The 19,667-nt window shown below is 40.1% G+C and overlaps 2 protein-coding genes across 2 annotated transcripts in view; both read left to right on the forward strand.

Annotated features, from left to right (window-relative positions):
* Nucleotides 1-19,667, forward strand: part of LOC135074854 (unconventional myosin-XV-like) — a 44,871-nt gene that overhangs the window by 15,651 nt on the left and 9,553 nt on the right. The window contains exons 2-6 of the mRNA XM_063969236.1: nucleotides 7,839-7,989; nucleotides 16,288-16,538; nucleotides 16,855-17,960; nucleotides 18,213-18,376; nucleotides 18,762-18,991. Coding sequence (XP_063825306.1) covers nucleotides 7,840-7,989; nucleotides 16,288-16,538; nucleotides 16,855-17,960; nucleotides 18,213-18,376; nucleotides 18,762-18,991 — 1,901 coding nt within the window. The 5' untranslated portion in view covers nucleotide 7,839. The remainder of the gene's footprint in view (nucleotides 1-7,838; nucleotides 7,990-16,287; nucleotides 16,539-16,854; nucleotides 17,961-18,212; nucleotides 18,377-18,761; nucleotides 18,992-19,667) is intronic.
* On the forward strand, nucleotides 6,040-7,328 carry LOC135075037 (uncharacterized). The gene is made up of 2 exons (XM_063969408.1): nucleotides 6,040-6,113; nucleotides 6,203-7,328. The coding sequence occupies exons 1-2, from the start codon at nucleotides 6,066-6,068 to the stop codon at nucleotides 7,313-7,315; spliced, it is 1,161 nt and encodes a 386-aa protein (XP_063825478.1). The 5' UTR covers nucleotides 6,040-6,065; the 3' UTR covers nucleotides 7,316-7,328.

A 19,667-nucleotide genomic window follows, 5' to 3' on the forward strand; every position in this document is an offset into this window, starting at 1 on the left:
AAGACGAAGCAACAAAAACATAATTATAAAAAGATAAACAATTTGAAATAGGTATTAATGTGGTAAACAACCATATTGTTATTCAGACTGTATCCTTTGAAAGAGATACAGTTAATGAACTTAATGATGTTCGAGTTTCTAGCGCTGATTCTTCTTCTTCTTGGAAAGATTGCGGCTCTCAGGCTCAGGCAATCAGTCAAGTCGCCTAAATGGATATGTTTATAGGAAAATCTATCGTTCATGGGTAGGTCTCATTTATTTGTGTATGTGTGTATCAAGCTCTTTATGACCGAATATTGAAATTATTGAGCATTAAGGCAAATAAACGACGTTCCCAACGTCAAAGTCACCACAATGCCCATAAAATTAGTAAAACCAGTTTTAAAAATTCCGAAATATCTCAAATTGTAAATGTGTTAAGAACTTTGTTAGTTTATCTCTATTCATCAGCTATAAATTCGAACGGTTTTTTATATTGGTCTGCATCATTATCTACATTAACCCAGTTAAAAAAATTACTCGAGACAGATGACACGTAAAATTCTAGACTTGCTATACAAACTGTCTTGTGAATTATTCTTTGCGATGATTTATTGAGACATGCCTTCGAACACCTTCTAATATTAAACGACAGTCAGTCTAGCTAAATTACTTGAAATTTAAGTGATCGTAATCCTAAATTCAACTAGCTGACAAGAGAAGCTTACTAACATGGGTCAAGAAGATTAAAACAAAATAGAGCTACGAAAACTGAACTTCATAAATGTGCTTCGGGGAATACCTACTTGTCTCAATAAATCTAAAAAACAATAGAACTAAAGTAATGTTCGAGTTACATCAATTTCCACTTGACAATGACATAAATAAACCTCAACAATTAACATTGACATATGACAGACACATAAAATCATAAATTAAACAAAAGAAATGTGGTATAACAACTTATAGGAGATGCCTGAATTCATAGAAAAGGAACGTACCTAACTGAATGTAGGTACGAAAAGATTCCTTGAAGCATTTCTTCAGGATAGTCGTGATTCGGGACTATTCCCACCTCTCGTTCCTACCGCTGCAACTCCTGTGTAGGATCTACAGCTTGAGTGCTAATAAAAACCCAACAAGTGAAGGTCAAGTTTGTCCCGGGAGAAAATTAAACTGGCATTGGACCTGCAGTGAAATTAATCAGAAGAAAATAGGAGGAGTTCGAAGTCGTCGTGATGCAAATAGTATAGTATTTCGTTGAAACTATAATTTTCGCCCAGGCTTGGTATTCTGCCTGCATAGCAATCGGCCCGGTGCACCGGCCCACTGACCCGCTTCTCGCCTCTGCCCCCGATCCCAGTGAAGACTCTCGCTTATGCAACGCATTCTCCCGTCGATCAACAATTGCCGATTTCCTATAGCAAGGGAACTTATCAGATGAGCTTAGAGCATTCTTGTTAGCAACATTTAAAAGATACTGGCGGGAGAGCATTGGTTCATAAAATTATAATAAAGTTTGATATTTCGGCCGTTTGGTGTAGTGGTTCGAAACGGACTACTATTCCGGAGGTTGCGGGTTCGATTCCCACACAGTACAAACATTTGTGTGCATGAACATATTTGTTTGTATTGGACTGGGTGTTTTCTATGTATAATATGTATGTATTTACAAAAAAAAAAAGTATTTAAGTATGTTTATATCCGTTGTCTAGTACCCATAGTACAAGCTTTGCTTAGTTTGGGACTAGGAGCGTAGTGTAAAATGTCCAAGGATATTTATTTTATTTTTATTTTATTTATTGAGTCGTGTTTTTGATGAAACGGATGCTGTCGTTAACGTAAATGAAATAGTGGTGGATGCACCCAAATACAGACCCCGAAAACTAGGGGTGCACACTCCACACTATTGGGTGCACAGAATAAATATTTCAATGGGACATTAAATTTTAATACAAACCAAACTTAATGAGTTCAATCAAGTTCAATAATGGGAACAGTTTAATGATAGATTAAGTATTTCGGACGGCTCTACAACGTTTCTTAAATAAAAAAATAAATTGTTTATTGCCAATAAATCTTAATACAGAATATTCTTATAACTAGTGGCTCCTGCACTAAGCATAGCTTGTGTCGCAGTAGCCTTTTTCAGTTTTTACATAAGTAGGTATTTGATATCTTTACTTTGAGGTCTGGGAACACAAATTCAGGCAATTACTTAAATCACTTGGAATTTATATTTCTACTAACGACTCCCAAAAGAACATGACTGTATGTATGACTCTATAATAAAGCTACTATCAAGATTGTAAAGCAACGCCTTGAGCTAAGGTATGTTACTTATGTGAGCCATGCGGCTTTCACAGTAAACTTTGACATTTAGTAGCAGACAATTTGGCGGCATCCATAATTCTCACGGACCGTTTACGTAAATACAAATAAATGTAGTGACGTAATGTGAACGCAATAGTTCAACGGAATGTTCATTAACAAATAGTTGAGTAACCTTTAATTATTTTGTTACCATAACGAAGTTTGTATGAGGCTGCGATTCTGCAATTAATAGTTAAACAGTAGACCGTACTATATGACCAATGACCAGCCATATTATTCCTTACAAAAACATCGTAAATAACCCAGATCTTGTTGTCATGACTAATGAAATTAGAACTGAAAACCTGTTAACTTTTTTACCATGAAATAAAAAGTTTTTACGTTATCACATTGCACAGTCCTTCACTTTTGTACTCTTTCTAGTTGTAATGTGGTTAATTTTCATGCCTTTAGATATCTTTTAAATAGTTTTGCAGTATCTAAACTGGACACAGTAAACAACTATTATTAAAATTAATTCCGTGTACAGCTTACCAACCTTTATGGTATAGAAATTGTGCGTTTAAAATGATAGTCAACATGCAATCAGATAAATTCGCTTTCTACAGCTTCTACTAGCTCTCTATTAGAACTATCGGAATGAAATAATCGGGCTCATTTCATCTTTAATTTATGACTAGGGAATAACATTTCCTTTAGTTGCGGACTGACAGTTTCAGTGAAATCTATATATATTAACTATTTTTATCAGAAAATAAGCAACAGCTACGATCAATTTCTGTAAATAGGAAATCAACTTTTTGGCAGTTGTACAGACAATTTAATATCTTGTTTTTGTTAAGCGTTATTGTGACTATATTTTCTTCAGAAGTCCGAACAGGTGTGATCCAAAAATGTTATCGAATGTATTACTTGAGTCATACGTATTTATTTTATGTTATACTTTTTACAATCCGTTGTCTAGTGTGCAAGTAGACTCTCACACTATTACCAAGATTCAAAATAAGCAGAATGATTATGAGATATCGGATATACCTTATTTAAATATGCTAACCTTTTTGAATAGCATGGGCTTGTGTGTAGAGGTAATACGAGTACATTTAATTTGTATTCAAATCACATAAGCGGTGTGTCATGATCACGATTCGACTGACACTTGCGTCTTCTCACATATTAATCTGTATGTATTTTCATTATGATTGCTGTATGATTAATCATAATAAAGGCCTATTCAAACCTGAGCGATATTCGCTGCCGCTGTGGATAGAGATACCACGCGGGATTCGCTCAGGTTTTTAGTATCAAGTACCGCGGCTAGAGCGTTTTCTCTGCCGCAGACGGTAGCGAATACCGCTTAGGTCTGAATAGGCCTTAAACCTACCTACTAACTAAAGATATTAAATCTACCAGCACAACCGGAATTATAATAATTTCTCCACAATTGGTAGCGATGCCATAGAAAGTCACAGGTCGAGCGAGGGCTGCATATAAAGAAGTGGATATAACCCCGCAGAATGCAAACCCACTATCTACTTCAGACCTGGCGATCAAGGTCAGGCAGACACAAATTGTCTGGTTTAACATACAGGGTGGCAACATAAGGTTTAGGAATAGTATTCAATATAATAAAGAATCGATCGTCTAATGATTTTTTATCCACAACGAGAAAGCTGTTGATTTGATTTAAATTAGGAATTTTCTCTGTTAATTTCTTCAGTTTCAAATGAGATATGTTATTTTTCTTGGTTTTGTTAAAAACCGAGATTTGAACCGTTACCTTTGATATAAAATTCAGATTTATTTCGAGTCATCGCGTTAAACCGGATATGGAATCGATTGCAGCGTAAATTATATGATTCTAAAACCGCATTGCTCGTTGGAGCCTGGTTTTATTGTCAAGCTTATGGGCAACACCGCTCAAGCACCTTGCCGACAGCAAGCCATAATATTCAGAATACTAGTTATATATGTTACGGCTAAAGATAGGTATGAACATAAACTTAAGATTAGCCGGCTAAACTTAAGTTTATCTTCGACGAGGTGTTAATGTTAGTTTCTTCTATCTTTAGCCGGCTAAACTTAAGTGTAACCGCAGGCCCTTGGCTAAAAATGTAAAAGAAAATGGAAAAGGAAACAATGTAATAATGTTTACTATTTTCGAACACATTTGTCACTCTCATTCGTGACGATAAATATTTCAGAATGTGTGACAAAAGCTCACAATTTTATGAAGATAATAGGTACGAACGGTAATTTTTATTTATTTTTTATTTTTATTATGATTATTTAAAATGACATGTTAGTTAATTGAAATATAATGTAATGTATTTTTGTAACTTGTTCAACGCAATATGTATTTTGCTATGAATAAATATTTTGAATTTGAATTTGAACGAGTGACAGTGATAATTTTATTTTTAATCGCCCAGCTAGACTCTACATTTTTTATCTAGTTGCTTCCACTTGATACACATACAAGACTTGGTTATCAGTGATGCTGTTGTATGGTCTGAAAGTCAAGCAATAAAAGGCTCAATCTGAAGTTTTTAGGTTGCATACTTCTTGAGATGTTGCCCCCATATCATCTCCCGCACTTTTTTGCTCATCTATATCGTCGTGGCTCTAAAAAAGCTTGCGGTCAAACCACACTGCCGCCCTGTATGTCGTCGCAGCATTGGTATTCAAGAGGCCAGCCGCGGGCCAAGTCTTGGCGAGCGGAAGTGTCTCGCTTGCCATTGTTTCCCGGATTCAATGAACCCTTTTTGGGTCAGCAATAGGTGTGCCGATTAATATAAACTAGAGGACTCCTGGTTTTATTATTACTGTAGTAAAGGTCAGTTTTATTTGAACTTTGACCTTTGGAGCTGTTACTAGGCCCTTCCAGGTCCTTTCAGGTTCCTGGATCCAGTTTTTAGATATAGTCTGTCGTAGACAATCCCATGGCCCTATACATGCAGATAACGCAGTTAGTTTTAAAATCCATCTCCAAGTAATTCGGTAGAGTTGGTATTTTCTGTCCCAAGACCTTCATTTTAGAATTTCTAGACTCTAGAGCTAGACATTTGGTAGGTTTGGCTAACTTGCATAAGTAGACCTGTTTGATCACTACTGCACTAAATTAAATAACTCGCACTCACAAATGAGCCTTTTCACCTGTAGAAACCTAATAAAAAACCTTTTTAACCCCTCATGATTTAATTCGTTTTAAAAACCATAATAATTAGTTACTTATTACAAACCAATAAAAAGTTTTAATGTTTAATTAGTTTAGTGAAACGTGTAAAACAGCTACTTCTTATAGTCTAGTAAGTAGTGATAAAAATCTTTTATTTATTCAAATATTTCGTTTTTATTTTAATGATCAGTATCTTATCGTCATAAATTATATTAGGTTTGCTTGAGTGCTATTTAATTATTAGCTGTATAATTAACTTTTTGATATGTACGAATCGAATATTTCCGTGTTTCAAATAAATCCTGTTCAAATAAAAAAGAAAATCAAGAAAATGAATGAATTTATTAGTTTCTTGTATTTTTACACAACTTTCACGTTACTCATTTTGCTTCTACGTGCTTTATCTTTTATTTCAATACTTTCAGAACGATAAGCCAAGTCCAAGTATAAAGATCAAAGCTAAATTAGGTTACGATAGTAATATTGCGTTTTATTGCATTGCAACTATATCTGGGGCAATATGTTAGTATATATTAGGGTAAATATGTGACTGCAGGCAAGTTGAAAATCGGTCATCATGGAGACCGCCAAGGCATTATTTTTGGTGCTGGGTCTTGTCGCCCAGGTAAGATTCCTTCTACTTTACAATATTTATTTTTCTAGAGTTGTTCATTTAATACATTTAATAATTAAATTAATTTCTTTAATTTGCAGCACGCATGGGCATTCGATCCATACGGGCAATATTATGCGGCACCGAGCTATCCTCCTGCGATAGCAGCGTCTGCCTCAGCGTCTGCATCTGCATACGTCGATTTCTCAGCTGCGCCTTCCTACCTTGATTATACAGCTGCACCTACCTACGTTGATTATGGAGCTGCACCTGCCTACATTGATTATGCAGCTCCACCTACCTACGTCGACTATTCACCCGCGCCTACCTATCTGGACTATCCCGCACCCATCCCACTACCTTCACCTTCGTATCCCCCGCTGCCATCTTCCTGCCCAGGCGCCATTACCATCCAAACTCCCCCGTCCCCGCCTGTATACGTGTCTCTCCCACCGCCTGCGCCAGTCTACGTCACCCCTCCAGCATCTCCTCCAGTGCTGGTTGAGGTGCCTCCTTTACCACCGATGACGGTCACCCCTCCTCCGCTACCACCCTTCGTCGTCAACCCACCGCCTCCACCACCGATGACGGTGACTCCGCCTCCATTGCCGCCAATATGCGTCAACCCACCTCTTCCTCCGCCAGTGTACGTCACGCCGCCAACTCCTCCTACGATGTACATCAATCCCCCAGCGCTCCCGCCTATGCTAGTGGAAGTTCCATTGCCACCTCCAATCGTCATTGAGCTGCCTCCTCCCCCGCCGATCGTGGTGCAACCTCCACCCATCGGGCAGATCATGGTGCAGCCCCCGCCTCTGCCTCCCGTGCCGGTTGAACTGCCCCCGATGACCCCGATCATGGTCCAACCGCCTCCGCTGCCGCCAGTGTGCGTCCAGCCGCCGCCTCCAGCTCCGATTAGCGTCCAGCCACCTTCACCGCCACCGATGACGTTGACCCCACCCCCACTTCCTCCCTTCACGGTGCAGCCTCCAGTGCCCGAGCCCATCTTATACGAATCTCCCCCGTCACCCCCAATTCTAGTCCAACCCCCTCCGCCCCCGCCCTTCTGCGTGCAACCACCCCCGCCTCCCCCGCTCTGCCTGCAGCCTCCCTCCCCTCCTCCGATCTGCTGCAACTCCGCACCGCTGCCATATAACCCTTATGAGTTCCCATCGCCATACCCTCCGCCACCAGTTGCGCCAATTTATTTGTAAAAATGTTGAAATTGTTATATTATGACAATACATGTTGAGTATTGTAATGTAAATGCTTTATTTTATTTAATAAGTAAACGATTATACGAACCTAATTTTGTTTTTTATTTTCTTATTCACCTAAGAATGCACACTTCATGCACTGCAGCCTTGTTTGCATTTTACGACATCTACCAAGTCTAAAATGACATCATTACATTTAAGTAGTTGATCATGCCAACAGCAACCTACAAAATCGTAAGAACGTTGAATGTAGACCATTTACTTCTTGCCAGCTCCTCTACCATATTATTTGATGACAAGGATGCGTGGTCAGTACAGTCAAATTCTTCTCAGCACTTGCCATACTTCAATGTTTGTCTCGAAGCGCTGGTAGGCCCAAAAGATAAGGAGACATGTAAAGTGTCCCCTTAAGGGCTACCATTTTTTACTGTATTTTGACGTTAATTAGTGCGACTAGTGGTCTAAATTGAATAAAATATTTTTGATTTGGATTCTAACCAGCTTTTCCTATTGTCCCCAGCATGGCGGGCTCCGGGGGGCTGTCAGAGTGGACAGAAGGCGCGGCAGTATGGTTCCAGCCGGCAGGCGCGCCCGCCCCGCTGCCCGGCTCGCTGCTCGAGGTGCACCGCGCCGCCAGGGTGCTCCTCGTCAGCGCCATTGTCAATGGACAGGTGGGTAATACAGATCCAAGATCAGTTAAGAACGTTACAACCCTATCGAGTTAACTGCGCACCTGGCCTGGGATCCTTGACGTCACATTGTTGACGCTCTGTTACGGACAGGGCGAATGCAGGGAGATGTGTGAGTGAGTGCGAGGAAGAGTCGCATTCCAGCGAGTTTCACAGTTACCTCGATCGGGTTTTGGGTTCACCGTCTGTTTTGTCAGGATAAGTATGATTTTTGCATTGGTTAAGTATATGGGGGTGCGACTCTCCGCGCCAGAAGAGCTCATCAAAACCCGACGGTGTCCTCCGGAGCCCAATGAAATGGAGCCGCGAGTTTATTGTCCTAACCTGGACGTCCGTCAGGGCCAGCCGAATGTTATTTTGTCACATTTGTGATACATTTAATTACGAATTCGCCTCGCCCAGAGTTTGTTTCGTACGTAACTATTGCTAAATTGAATCTCTCACAAATGTTACTTTGTCAAAAGGAGCAGATCTTAAGGGACATTACATTAAGATGAACATAAAAAAATCCTTCCTAATCACGGTTTATGCATAAATAATGCATGTAAGTGCTCCTGTCCTCGTAATGTACTTTAATGAGATACCTTCAGATCTTCAGATACCCTAGGTGTAACCTGTCCCTTATATCTTCTGTTTCCAGATAGGAAATAATCCCGGCACAAAATTGATATGCATCGTATTTTAATTGCGGTACAAATGTGTCAGTCTTCAAGTTTCTGCGACAGGACTTGGTATTGCGAATGCGTCGACAGATTGCCGAGGTGCGCCAATCGAGACCCTATGTGGTGTGGTTGGATAGGACCTTTCTTAGAATCGATCGGATGCCTTCGGACTGGTTGCCTCATGCGACGCTACTAGGGCTGGCAGATAGAAAATGTAAATAGTTTGATCAAGATGTAGAATTCTATTTTATTAGGGCTTACTTTTTTAAGCTAAGCGAATTGCATGAGTTTCATAGTTGCGATTAACATCAGTTGGTGGCTTATTTTTGTATCTATCATAAAGTGTGAATCTCTAGAATACAGTAAATTAAATTCTCTTGTCTGGTTCAGTCCCATGGAATCTAGTTTATTGACCACGAAACAGTTTATTAAACGCATTATTTTTTTATAAGATTGTAAGCTATGTCAACCCTAAGATGCAATCTTCCTTATGTCCGTAGATCCCGTTTGAAATCGTAAAGTGACATGCCAAGCAGATACCATTCGATTTACAGATATAATATCTATCGGCTTAATCAAATTAAGATTCATTTATTACACACCTTCCTTCATTTATTACCTTACATTACTCGATGTTCGAATAAAAAGTGGGGTGATAAAGAGTGATATGTTATTTCTAATGTGCACTACCAGTACCTAAATCTTAACTTTTCTTGGTTTTATCAGCAACACCTGACCAGCGATGATTGAGATGCAATTGAATCGTGATTTCATAGAATCGATTGACCTCACGATTATTATTGAATGCGTTCCACGGACTCCTGCAATGTTTTCATAATATAAATTAATGCGAACAGTGCGTTTCGCGCCTACTCCCCAAACGTCCCCTGAATCCTTTAGATCCTTTGCATCCTATTTGTCCATTTCCTGCGAATCTTGTGTATCGTGCAACGTCACACGCCAGAGAAAGAGGCATAGTGCTCTGTCGACCGCAAAAATGCAGTCGCCATCAAGGTCGAATTCCTCCAAGCTGTCAAGTTCAAGCGTTAGAAGTCGGCGATGGCGGCCAATCTACGTGCCATTACTCAAAGGCTTAATCAAATTAAGATTCATTTATTACACACCTTCCTTCATTTATTACCTTACATTACTCGATGCCAACGTAATGGTATGTTTGAGCCAATTACAGAACAATTACTAAAACAAAACCATACTTTAATGTGCTGTAAACTATGTCGTAGTTAATTAAGTATTCGTTAAAGCCGGTAATTTAAGATTACCCGGTTAATATTAGGACCACCTCTGTGGTCTAGTGGTAAGACCACCTGCTTCAGACGCAGAGGTCTCGGGTTCTATACCCAGTGGGGGCAGATTTTTCTGTTCGGTTTGGTTGGTGTTAGGGCTTGTTCTACGTCCGCCTGGCTAACACCATCTTATCTAAGTCTGTCGCTATAACAACAATGTTAACAGCATTGTTGTGTTCCGACAGTTAGAGGTAAGATAGCCAGTTCCTCCGTGGTTGTGGATTCCGGGTGAAGCTCGCTTCCACCTTCGGCCTGATCATCACTTACCATCAGGTGAGATACAGGCCAAGAGCTTCCTCGTTGTGGATAAAAAAAATCTATTTATCGCTCGATGAATGAGAAAAGCAAAACTTGACAAGTCAATATCGGTAGCTTCGGAAGGAAATTGCTCAACCTACTTATTTATGCAAAGTACAAGTTAATTGCATGACAAGTAGCGCCATTCGAACACATAACGGTATCGCGTGATTGCTCAGTTTATATTAATTATCACATACGTGCAGTAATACGTTACGAAATCGGGATGGGAACACGTAGGTATGCGGCGATTTTGCTAATAGTAGATATTCTATGAAACGTGTTAGGATGAGTATTACGAGGTCTAGTGGATGCCTCGTTTTGCAAGCGCACTGTGTGACGCCCGGCAAGACAGAAGACAATGCTATTAGCAGCAGTGGATTGGGGACTGCGAAGTCCAATGGTGGACTAACTTGACTACAAGACGCTTCTTCCAGTTAAAATTGTTAAAGAGTCAATCACCTTTGTCCAGCAGTGGACGTCATTCGGCTAAAACCGCTGAAACGACGAATCGTTGAATCCTGAATGCTGCTTTATCTAATGCCCGTTTTCACCATCAATCCCTAATTTTTAAGTGACCCCTATGGTGACACATAACAGGCATTTTGTTTTCATAGGGGTGACTTAAAAATTAGGGATTGATGGTGAAAACGAGCACAAGTCTCTCAATTATTATTTTTTTAATCTTTATTTCTGGAGCTTGATCAACAAAGTCTCAGATAGAGTTCGTAAACTCTTTGTCGATGACTCAACCGTTTAAAAATATTTTAGCTAGCATTCTCAAGCTGTTAAAATAATGACATGCATAAATACATCGTAATGAACATCGACATTTGACTTCGCCTTGAACTTGCGGTTATGTGGTTTCGCAGTTTGACCATGGTTCGCGAGGCTGGTGGTAGAAATTGGGGCCAATCAATCGACGTATTCAATTTGATAGCCACACGTAGGCATATTAATAGAAGTTTTATTAATGACCTACTAACGATGATAAATAAATACATACATAACTCTTGATAGATAAATTCTATTTCAAGCCTCTTACTTGTACTTTGAACCTTCATTTGCTTACCAACCAACGAACATGTAGGTAGTATGTTACTGTTTCTTGAAACTATACATAGATAAATAAAGCCTTAGGCGTGCATCTATTGAGTACGGAAGTTGAGGCAACTTTTATTAGACCATTCTGGTCCAGTTGAAAAAATTTAATTGAATTTCTTGATCATTTCAATAGCAGAAAAAATAGGAATCTGCTATGGTTTGAGCCTTTCATTCAATTTTACATAACGTGACCTTGGTTTTGTATGATGATCTAAGCAGATCTAACATTTATTACTCAGGTCTTAAAACACCTAGGTTATCTACAGGAGAGCTGTGTTAGGCACCTGGCAGTCTTTGCAAATATCGTGAAACCAGTAAACATACTTCTCAAACATTGTGTATATGATCGATTCAAAAGTAAATAGCGAATCCCAGCTGGAGATATCGTCACCGTGGAAAGGCGATTCACAAGGCCGCCGGCGGAATGCCGCTAGAGAGTCGACTCAACATTTGTAATTTATGCCTGCCTGCTTTTTCACGGCTCTTACGTTTACGCGTTCTAAACATGTTTTATATCGACAGTGATGTATATCGAGATTGTTGTTTAAGATTATCATAAAAATCTAGGCAGGCTGAAACCTATTAAAAAAAATGTACGCGAAGATATCTCGCTTGTATGACAGCATACGGTTTCGTAAAATGTTGTTAACATAAATTCTTTACAAAATGATTGTGAATGGATTTAGCATTCGTGCTGAGTGAAGCCTGCATCGTTTAAAATTATTGTCAGTTGGTATTTTCATTGAATCTTCGATAACTACGTCTGATTCAACCTTTAAGACTGACATCACTGTTAGGAACTATTTCAATTACATTTATCGGAACGACTCACTTTATAATAATGCAAGAAGTTGTGCGCTTCCTTGATTAAATAAAAACACGATTCCCACGGCTCCGATCAATTCTGTTTGTAACAATTACTTCATGGTATTCATACATAATACCTTAGCGAGTATGTAATAGTTAATAGTTACCTTGATTTAATAGTCAGCATCCGATAAATTAATTTAGTAGAAACTCTATTGAAATCTATTAATTTATAAAACTTTTTGCTGGCAAGCGAGAATGCCAAGACAAAAAAAACCCAAATAAAAACAAAAGACAATAATGACATGAGCGAAAAAGAAAACAATTTTAAAAATTGCATTCGAATTTCCTAAAACAAAAGACGTGCGAAGAACAGGGTAATAAAAACAGCTCTCATACGAGTAATAGCTCCACTCCTGGCGCGGTCAAGTGGCCCTCCCGTTACCCCAGCACCATAACAGTGCTTGGCTATCAAGTATACGATCCTAGAGGTATGTGCAATCAGTTACCCGCGGCTTGCCGACCACTGCACTACGCGGTGTTATTATAGTGAGAGAAATTGCTTTGACCTGTGTGTTAAGGATAGGGTGGAAGAATTGTAAAGCAAATACGCGATGTGTTCGAATAAAAAGTGGGGTGATAAAGAGTGATATGTTATTTCTAATGTGCACTACCAGTACCTAAATCTTAACTTTTCTTGGTTTTATCAGCAACACCTGACCAGCGATGATTGAGATGCAATTGAATCGTGATTTCATAGAATCGATTGACCTCACGATTATTATTGAATGCGTTCCACGGACTCCTGCAATGTTTTCATAATATAAATTAATGCGAACAGTGCGTTTCGCGCCTACTCCCCAAACGTCCCCTGAATCCTTTAGATCCTTTGCATCCTATTTGTCCATTTCCTGCGAATCTTGTGTATCGTGCAACGTCACACGCCAGAGAAAGAGGCATAGTGCTCTGTCGACCGCAAAAATGCAGTCGCCATCAAGGTCGAATTCCTCCAAGCTGTCAAGTTCAAGCGTTAGAAGTCGGCGATGGCGGCCAATCTACGTGCCATTACTCAAAGAATTATGCCTGGATATCCTGATCAAAAATGTAAATACCTAACGTTCCAAGCTAGCTTTTAAGTCGTCCTACCAACTTGACAAAGATATAATTGACGCAAATCCCACAGCCTTATCAGATCGTATGTACAAACGTAATTGACTTTGATGGATTACCATGTAAATACATTTCTATTTGCTTAATGTATGCCTCGAGTAAATGAGGGTCACTTAACAGTATCCAGATAATCGGCTACGATCCTGCTTACTCAACCAAATCTGCTTGGTCATTCGAACCAGTTAACACGGCTATGGAAATGACTGGTATGCCGCCACACGTTACAGGTATTAAAATGTATGTTCGTTCCATTGAGTATTCAAGGTGTTAATGTGGAATGAATATGCACGAATGAAGCGCAATGAATTGCGAACAATGCGGTGATCTCGAAAGGGAAAGGCAGGTCACGAAAGATGGTCTGATACAGATCGTGAACTGTCATTATATTATGTCACAGCACAGCTGGCTTCACAACACATCATAATTTTCCGACTCGCTGCAGATTTGCGTTATTCCTTTGAGAAGTAAGCCAGTGGGAAATTGCTGTTAACTTGTAATAATTGTGCAAGTTAATAAATTCAAAGTCTTTGTACCGGCGTTCTAGTTCATAGTTAATTGTTGTTATATCACATTTTCTGTTGCTCCATTAGATACCGTTACATTTGAGTAATGTAAAAATTATGGCTGTTTTTTTATCTCTTCTAATTAAGTCTTTTGTAGGTACTAATAGTAATTAAAACGATCGAAAGGAAATTATACACATTTTCAGGTTCGTATAAATAATTTAAGTAGAGTCACAAGTCACAACGATTCATTGATGAAATAACTACTATGAAGTAAGTTGTTCATGTTACTTTATAAGGGCTACTTTTTATTTTAATTATTTTTAGTTTTAATTAAATCGCTTTACTCATACTTAAACGAAATTATAACAAGAATGTTGCTCACACAATTAAAGTAAGGTAGTAATTAAAAGTAAATGTATTTTATTGCAGAAACATTTCAAAATTATGAACGCATTGTATTCTCGACTTTTTTATATGATACGATGAATGTAGAGAATTATTATTAGCCAAGTGCATTACATTTGCTCGTAACGTAACCATTAAGTATAACTTCTGGTATTGTAATTAATTTTTATTATCTCTTTTAACAGTACTGTAAGTGTTCGATTCTATGAAAAATGATTTTGTTTCCGTGTCAGACCTCTTTTTGTTATTTATATGCTGATTCATAATATAATCAATACCAAGGATGCGTAATTAATTTTAACACAAAATTAACACAACCAGTCTCTACATGCAGACACTATGAATGAGCCCGCGCCGCATCGTGCTTACTCAGAGGCGTCTTTCCGTTCTATACATGGCCAGAACGCACCCATAGGAAACTGCTCGTGTATATTTTGTAGTGCCCGTTTGTAAATCTGTTACTCCAAACTATACACGAATTTTGCGTACTGATCGTGTATAGTTTGGAAGAGCTTAGTAAAAAAAGTCATATCCAAACTATACTCGATTAGTTTCTACTACACCACTTACACTTGACTAGAGTGTGTTTAGTTGATATTGATTTAGTAAAATATGGAATTATATTTAAAATTACATTTATTCGATATTATTACATAAAATATTATTATTTTACTGAATCTATAATAAATCTAGATTTTTAACACTATTGTAAGTGGTTTTTTGAAATTAAATTGATTAGGTAGATTTCAAATTAAATAACAATTATTAGTGTAATCATAAATTCATTTAAAATGAGAGAGAGTGAGAGAAGAAAGTTCAACGTGCATTATTAATACATTATGCGAGACTTTAAATGCTAGGTTTGTATTATCGGCCGTTTGGTGTAGTGGTTCGAAACGGACTACTATTCCGGAGGTAGCGGGTTCGATTCCCGCACAGTACAAACATTTGTGTGCATGAACATATTTGTTTGTATTGGACTGGGTGTTTTCTATGTATAGTAAGTATGTATTTACAAAAAAAAAGTATTTAAGTATGTATGTTTATTTATATCCGTTGTCTAGTACCCATAGTACAGTCGACAGCACATCAAGCTATACATTTTCGTTGCAAACTCGCCCCTATCGCAACTACGTAAGATACCGCAGTGTTTACGTTGACGTGCTGTCGACCGTACAAGCTTTGCTTAGTTTGGGACTAGAAGCGCAGTGTAAAATGTCTAAGGAATTAAGGATATTTATTTATTATTTATTTTATTTATTAACTTTTATCTTAAGAACAAAATCATTTTGACATATTTCCATACCTACATAATTCTTAATTTAAGAGTTATTCGAGAATTGGTGAAAATTAAATATCAGCCCCAAAAAAAAAATCTTTTCTATGGCAGAATGAGAAACACCAAAAAATCCTTTATCAAAACAATGGCACGTGTCGAAAGATGATTCAATGTTTAAAGTAGACACGCAGATTTGAATTATTAAGTAATAGAAAGAGAGGTCAATAAGACAAAATGACTAGCATGCAACTACTCGCGTATAAATTGTAATCACGCACTTATTACAATACATACATGATTAGTCCGTATGCGTACTGGCGATGTATATTTTGGCGCAAGATAATTGACCTAAGTCACTACAAAGTATACGCGAGCAGTACGCAGCATATGCGTACTGGTCGTGTATAGTTTGGAGGAGCTTAGTAAAAAAAGTCATCTCCAAACTATACTCGATTAGTTTCACACCCTTGCGTTCTGGCTATGTATAGAACGGAAAGACGCTACTCAGAGACTTTGTTGGGAGGTGGTCATCCCCCGGGCCTAGGGTTGCCAGGTACACTGGTATTCTTCTGATAATAGTTATTTTTCCGCCCTCCAAATGAGCAACGGCGAAGAAGTAGGCGACACAGTGTAGCCCCAATTATGTCTTGACTGCCCCTCTATTACCTCTAGTAATCTGTCATTTTATGGTGTAATCTTATTGGTGATATTTTTCAAATAGATATTAAAAGTTCCTTTTTCCGCAGCCCCAGACCTTTGCCCTCCAAATGGGCAATGGCGAAGAAGAAGGCGACCCAGTGTGGCCCCGCGAGGAGTTGGGCCCTACAGGCGTGGACGATATGACGCGTCTCCACGACCTTCACGAGGCGGCCCTACTGTGGAACCTGAAGCTGCGATACGAACAGGGGCTCATCTACACTTACGCCGGCTCCATACTGGTGGCCGTCAACCCGTACCGGCCCGTAGATGCTTTGTATGGACTGCAGACTGCTAGGAGGTGAGGTTTCATTCTGTTCACCCTAAATGCCAAATTATCTGACTAACAAGAGAATTAGAAGTCGGGTTAATAACTCGCAAAAACCACTTCGCACGTAAGATCAGACTCTTGAGAAAGCATATCAGAGAAAGAAGCCATAGCAATACAGAACTACACTCAAAACTCTACTCACTTAACTTACCTAGTTGTTCTCAGTTTGGAAAGTTCACTTCTGTTCTGTATTACTCGTACTCGTACTAGAATGTTAGTACCCATTATTGTTTGTTACTACCAAATAGAAAATACAATTCTAAATAAACATTTTATCGCTTTCCAGATACCACGCAGCGGAAGCCCTAGGAGACCTTCCGCCTCACCTCTTTGCCATAGCCGCCGCTGCGCGCGCCTCTCTGCCCCAGCCGCAAGCCATACTCATCTCCGGAGAATCCGGCGCTGGAAAGACCGAGTCCACCAAACTGGCCGTCCAGTTCCTCGCAGCAGTAGCCCCTGCCCCTCCCGGCAGAGCCCCCGTCTCCGAACAAATCCTAGAAGCAGCACCCCTGTTAGAGGCCTTCGGAAACGCCAGAACGCCAAAAAACCACAACTCTAGTCGCTTCGGCAAGTTGCTCGAACTATACTTCAAAGACGGAGCGTTAGCCGGCGCGAGAGTCGCCCATTACTTGCTGGAGAAGTCTCGGATAGTCACGCAATCGCCTGGCGAAAGGAATTACCATGTCTTCTATGAGTTGCTAGCTGGATTGGATGAAGAACAAAGGCGATCACGAGGTCTTTTAACCGCTGAGCATTACTTTTACCTAAATCAAGGAGGAGATTCAGGAGGCGCCGGCGCTGGCGCTGATTGGTCGGCTTTATGCGGCGCGATGCAAGTTTTGGGCATTGGAGATTCCGAGAGAGAGGATATTATAAGAGTGCTGGCGGCTGTTCTGCATTTGGGTAATGTGTATTTCCATAGAAGGCAACTGCGTCATGGTCAGGAGGGGGTGCAGTTGGGTGGCGGTGCTGAAGTGCGCTGGGCAGCGCATCTGTTGAAGGTCCCCGCTGAGGCATTGGCAAGGGCGTTAACGACGAGGGTCACGGCAGCGAGGGCGGAACGCATGAGGTCTCCCCTCCCGATTGATCAGGCTTTGGACGCGAGAGACGCGTTCGCTAAAGCCCTATACTCTTCTCTATTCAACTGGCTAGTCCTCCGAATAAACTCGATAGTTCACCGCGCTGGGTTACACGACGCCCACCGCATATCTCTGCTCGACATCTTCGGGTTCGAAGATCTAGAGGAGAACTCTTTCGAGCAGCTGTGCATCAACTACGCGAACGAGACGCTGCAGCACTACTTCAATAAGCACATATTTAAGCTGGAACAACAGGAGTATCAGAAGGAGCGCCTGGAGTGGTCTAATTTGACTTGGAATGATAATTCTCCAGGTGCGTATGTTTTTATATAGCATACTGCTTCTAAAATATTGTTGAGATATCTGTCGAAAAATTAGCCTTTAATAGACTATATTTGTTTGATGTTCTGGCATGAAAGAGAGTAGCTGCATTTCATGGTGAATGAGTTTTAATCTTGCTTTAATTGTTGCTTGACTCACAAATGTATCCACAATACAGACCTCACGTAGTATCCAATGTAAACAATGAGGTGCATAAATAATCGTGAATGTCTTTTATTTGCAGTGATCCAGCTTTTAAGCAAAAAGCCAGTGGGAATCCTGCATCTGTTGGACGATGAGAGTAACTTCCCGCGGGCGTCCGACGCGTCGTTCCTTGAGAAGTGCCATTATAACCACGCTTTAAACGAATTGTACTCCCGACCGAGGTTAGGGGCTAATGAGTTTGGGGTAAGTGTTGTAAGGAGTATTGTTTTTAGTTCTGAGAAGTGAACGAGATTTTTGGTAGATCTTGCTAAAACTGACTGTCTTAAGACGGGGATAAAGGGGGAGCAAGTCTGATTCAGTGTATGGCTGGACTTTCATCAATATTTTTTCTATGATCGCCAACAGCTGACGTGTGTGTTATCTATTGACACCGTATACTTACACAATTGACCCACCGGCCACCGGATAACCTAGGTACTTGCTTTTTATGGGGAGTTTGGTGAAGTCACCATTTAAGGCATTTTGTAAATAAGCTCTTGATTGATAAAAATGCCTAATAGTTAACATTAGAAGATCTTCAAAGTTACTTTAGTGACTACATGCACCATGATACAATTTTCATTCTCAGATCAAACATTACGCCGGCCAAGTGTGGTACAACGTAGAAGGGTTCTTAGACAAGAACCGCGATGCCCTACGAGCAGACGTTCTAGAACTATTATGCAGCAGCGAAGTGCCTTTAGTGGCTGAAATGTCGGCTCAGCTACGCGCCCAGCATGACGCCAACAAAACATTACCCAGAGGAGCGAATGGACGCTTCGTTACTATGAAGCCCAGGACGCCGACGGTTGCAGCTAGGTATGTGAACGATTAGTGAACGTTAAAGAGCTATTATGCAGCAGCGAGGTGCTTTAATAGCTGAAATGTCGGCGAACTACGCGCTCAGCATGATGCCAACAAATAATTGCCCAAAGGAGAGAATGGACGCTTCGTTACTATGAAGCCGATGACGCCTACGGTTGCAGCTAGGTATGTGAAGGATTAGTGTACGTTAGTGCTGTTATGCAGTAGCGAGGTGCCTTTAGTGGCGGAAATGTCGGCTCAGCTCCGCGCCCAGCATGACGCCAACAAAACATTGCCCAGAGGAGCGAATGGACGCTTCGTTACTATGAAGCCGAGGACACCTACGGTTGCAGCTAGGTATGTAAAGAATTAGTGTACGTTATAGAGCTGTTATGCAGCAGCGAGGTGCTTTTAATGGCAGAGATGTCAACCAAACCTTGGCGACAGGAGCGAATGGACGCTTCGCTACTATGAAGTCAAGGATGCCTACGATTGTGGCTAGGTACAAACCAAATTACTACATACCTGTATCTAGCAGGTTATCGCAGAAATGCGGTAAAATAGAGGTGTTTGACCATTTAACCTCGTGGTTTGGATAATCGGACTCATAAACTTCTTATATGTAATGCAGGGACCCCTCATCGCAATCTCACCTTTACCAACGATGCTCAATTAAACGCATTCTAATATG

The sequence above is a fragment of the Ostrinia nubilalis genome, chromosome 9 (assembly GCF_963855985.1).
Source record: "Ostrinia nubilalis chromosome 9, ilOstNubi1.1, whole genome shotgun sequence".
Taxonomy (NCBI): domain Eukaryota; kingdom Metazoa; phylum Arthropoda; class Insecta; order Lepidoptera; family Crambidae; genus Ostrinia; species Ostrinia nubilalis.

What these genes read in the sequence shown, in the direction of transcription:
- LOC135075037 (XM_063969408.1), top strand. Translation starts at nt 6,066, where the DNA reads ATGGAGACCGCCAAGGCATTATTTTTGGTGCTGGGTCTTGTCGCCCAG. An exon ending in TGCTGGGTCTTGTCGCCCAG is followed by an intron (nt 6,114 to 6,202) that starts GTAAGATTCCTT and finishes TTTAATTTGCAG; the next exon opens with CACGCATGGGCATTCGATCC.